The 2,283-nt window shown below is 40.4% G+C and overlaps 1 protein-coding gene across 1 annotated transcript; it reads left to right on the plus strand.

Annotated features, from left to right (window-relative positions):
- The first annotated feature begins 380 nt into the window (after positions 1-380).
- LOC128054002 (olfactory receptor 4F15) lies at positions 381-1,328 on the plus strand. Its single transcript, XM_052646534.1, has one exon. The coding sequence runs from the start codon at positions 390-392 to the stop codon at positions 1,326-1,328; it is 939 nt and encodes a 312-aa protein (XP_052502494.1). The 5' UTR covers positions 381-389.
- The last annotated feature ends 955 nt before the right edge of the window (positions 1,329-2,283 follow it).

Genomic DNA, 2,283 nt, shown 5'->3' on the forward strand with positions numbered 1-2,283 from the left:
TCCTCTAAGCAGGAGTCAGAGGTTAAAGCGTCTGCCCTCAATGTGGGAGACCTGGGTTCGATCCCTGGGTTGGGAAGATACCCTGGAGAAGGATATGGCAATCCACATCCACTCCAGTATTCTTGCCTGGAGAATCCTGTGGATGGAGGAGCTTGGTGGGCTACAGTCCATGGGGTTGCAAAGAGTCAGACACGACTGAGCAACTTCATTTTCAAGCGGGAGTCAGGTGTACATGTAGTAAAGACTGGTTATGTGAGATATTAACATGATAATTTTCTCTCCACGGACTGGAGGCTTTCTTTCTCAAATACCACTATTGTCTAGGTAATGCTTGTTCATTTTCCTTCTTCCTTTAGGTAAAGTGAAAAGTGATCCTGGTGTCTGAGGCAATGGGTGTAATGAATCAATCCATAGTATCAGAGTTCATATTCCTGGGATTCACCACTTCATGGGAGATCCAGCTCCTCCTTTTCGTCTTCGCCTTTTTGTTCTACTCTGCAAGCATGATGGGAAACCTTGTCGTTGTGTTCACTGTAGCCTTGGATTCTCATCTGCACTCCCCCATGTATTTCCTCTTGGCTAACCTTTCAGTCATTGACATGGTATTTTGCTCAATCATAGTCCCTAAAATGATTTGTGATATTTTCAAGAAGCATAAATCCATCTCCTTTTGTGGATGTATTACCCAGATCTTCTTTAGCCATGCTGCTGGTGGCACTGAGATGGTGCTGCTCATCACCATGGCCTTTGACAGATATGTGGCCATATGTAAGCCTCTCCAATACCTGACCATCATGAGTCCAAGAATGTATCTACAGTTTTTAGCCACTTCCTGGACCATTGGCCTTATACATTCATTGGTCCAGTTGGTTTTTGTAGTGGATTTACCTTTTTGTGGTCCTAATGTGTTAGATAGTTTTTACTGTGACCTTCCTCGGCTCCTCAGACTTGCCTGCACAAACACCCAAGAACTGGAGTTCATGGTAACTGTCAATAGTGGGCTCATTTCTGTGGGCTCCTTTGTCTTGCTGGTCATTTCCTACATCTTCATTCCGTTTACTGTTTGGAAACATGCTTCTCGTGGGTTATCCAAGGCCCTTTCCACTTTGTCAGCTCATATTACTGTGGTGGTTTTGTTCTTTGGGCCACTAATATTCTTCTACACCTGGCCTTCTCCCACATCACACTTAGATAAATATCTTGCTATTTTTGATGCATTTATCACTCCTTTTCTGAATCCAGTCATCTATACTTTCAGGAACAAGGAGATGAATGTGGCAATGAGGAGACTGTGCAGTCGTTTTGTGCATTATAAAAATATTTCCTGATTGAATTACTATAAAGATATGGAACTATAGATTCTCTCTCATGCTGGTTTCGGAAAATACATTATGCAATTTCAGAGAAATATTCAAAACTTAGGCAGTGTTATATGCTTAGAAATATCTTGTTTAATAAATTGTGATATCTATTTCACCATTAAATTACAAATCATGTCATTCTTTGATACTCTGTACATCGAAGTGTTAAAAAGCAAATCATATGTCATTTGTAATCTACCTGGTCTTAAAAGAGTACCATGTAAATGAGCAAATAATGATATTTGATCTTCCTTTTATTGACCAATTATTATATTGATAGACAAACTGGGCATTTTTATTTTCTTTCATCTACTTACTACCAATCTTGATTTTAATTATCTTTGTTCCTACTCCACTTCTTATTTCCCCAGTTTTTTACATATTTTTGCATCTTTATCAAGTTTGTCTATCTGGGAGTCTGGAAAATTATTAATCCTATGTTGAAATTATAGGATTTAAAGCTAGGATAGATTACCAACAGTGTTAATTCTCATTCCCACAGTTGCACATGCTAAACCCATGAACTGAGAGGTGGCTACCGCTTGCGAAAGAGCACACAGCTAGAAGTCACCAGAGAGAGACAGGTACCAGAAACCGTGCCTCCAGTTGCCAGGTCACTGACCTTTCACTTTCTTCATATATATGTATATATATATATAACTTAATTTTACTCTACAATACTGTATTGGTTTTGCCATACATTGACATGAATCTGCCACGGATGTACATGTGTTCCCAATCCTGAACCCCCCTCCCACCTCCCTCCCCATACCATCTCTCTGGATCATCCCAGTGCACCAGCCCCAAGCATGCTGTATCCTGCATCAAACCTAGACTGGCAAATCATTTCTTACATGATATTATACATGTTTCAATGCCATTCTCCCAAATCCTCCCACACTCTCCCTCTCCCACAGAGTCC

Source organism: Budorcas taxicolor, chromosome 10, assembly GCF_023091745.1.
Source record: "Budorcas taxicolor isolate Tak-1 chromosome 10, Takin1.1, whole genome shotgun sequence".
In the NCBI taxonomy this organism is placed as follows: Eukaryota; Metazoa; Chordata; class Mammalia; order Artiodactyla; family Bovidae; genus Budorcas; species Budorcas taxicolor.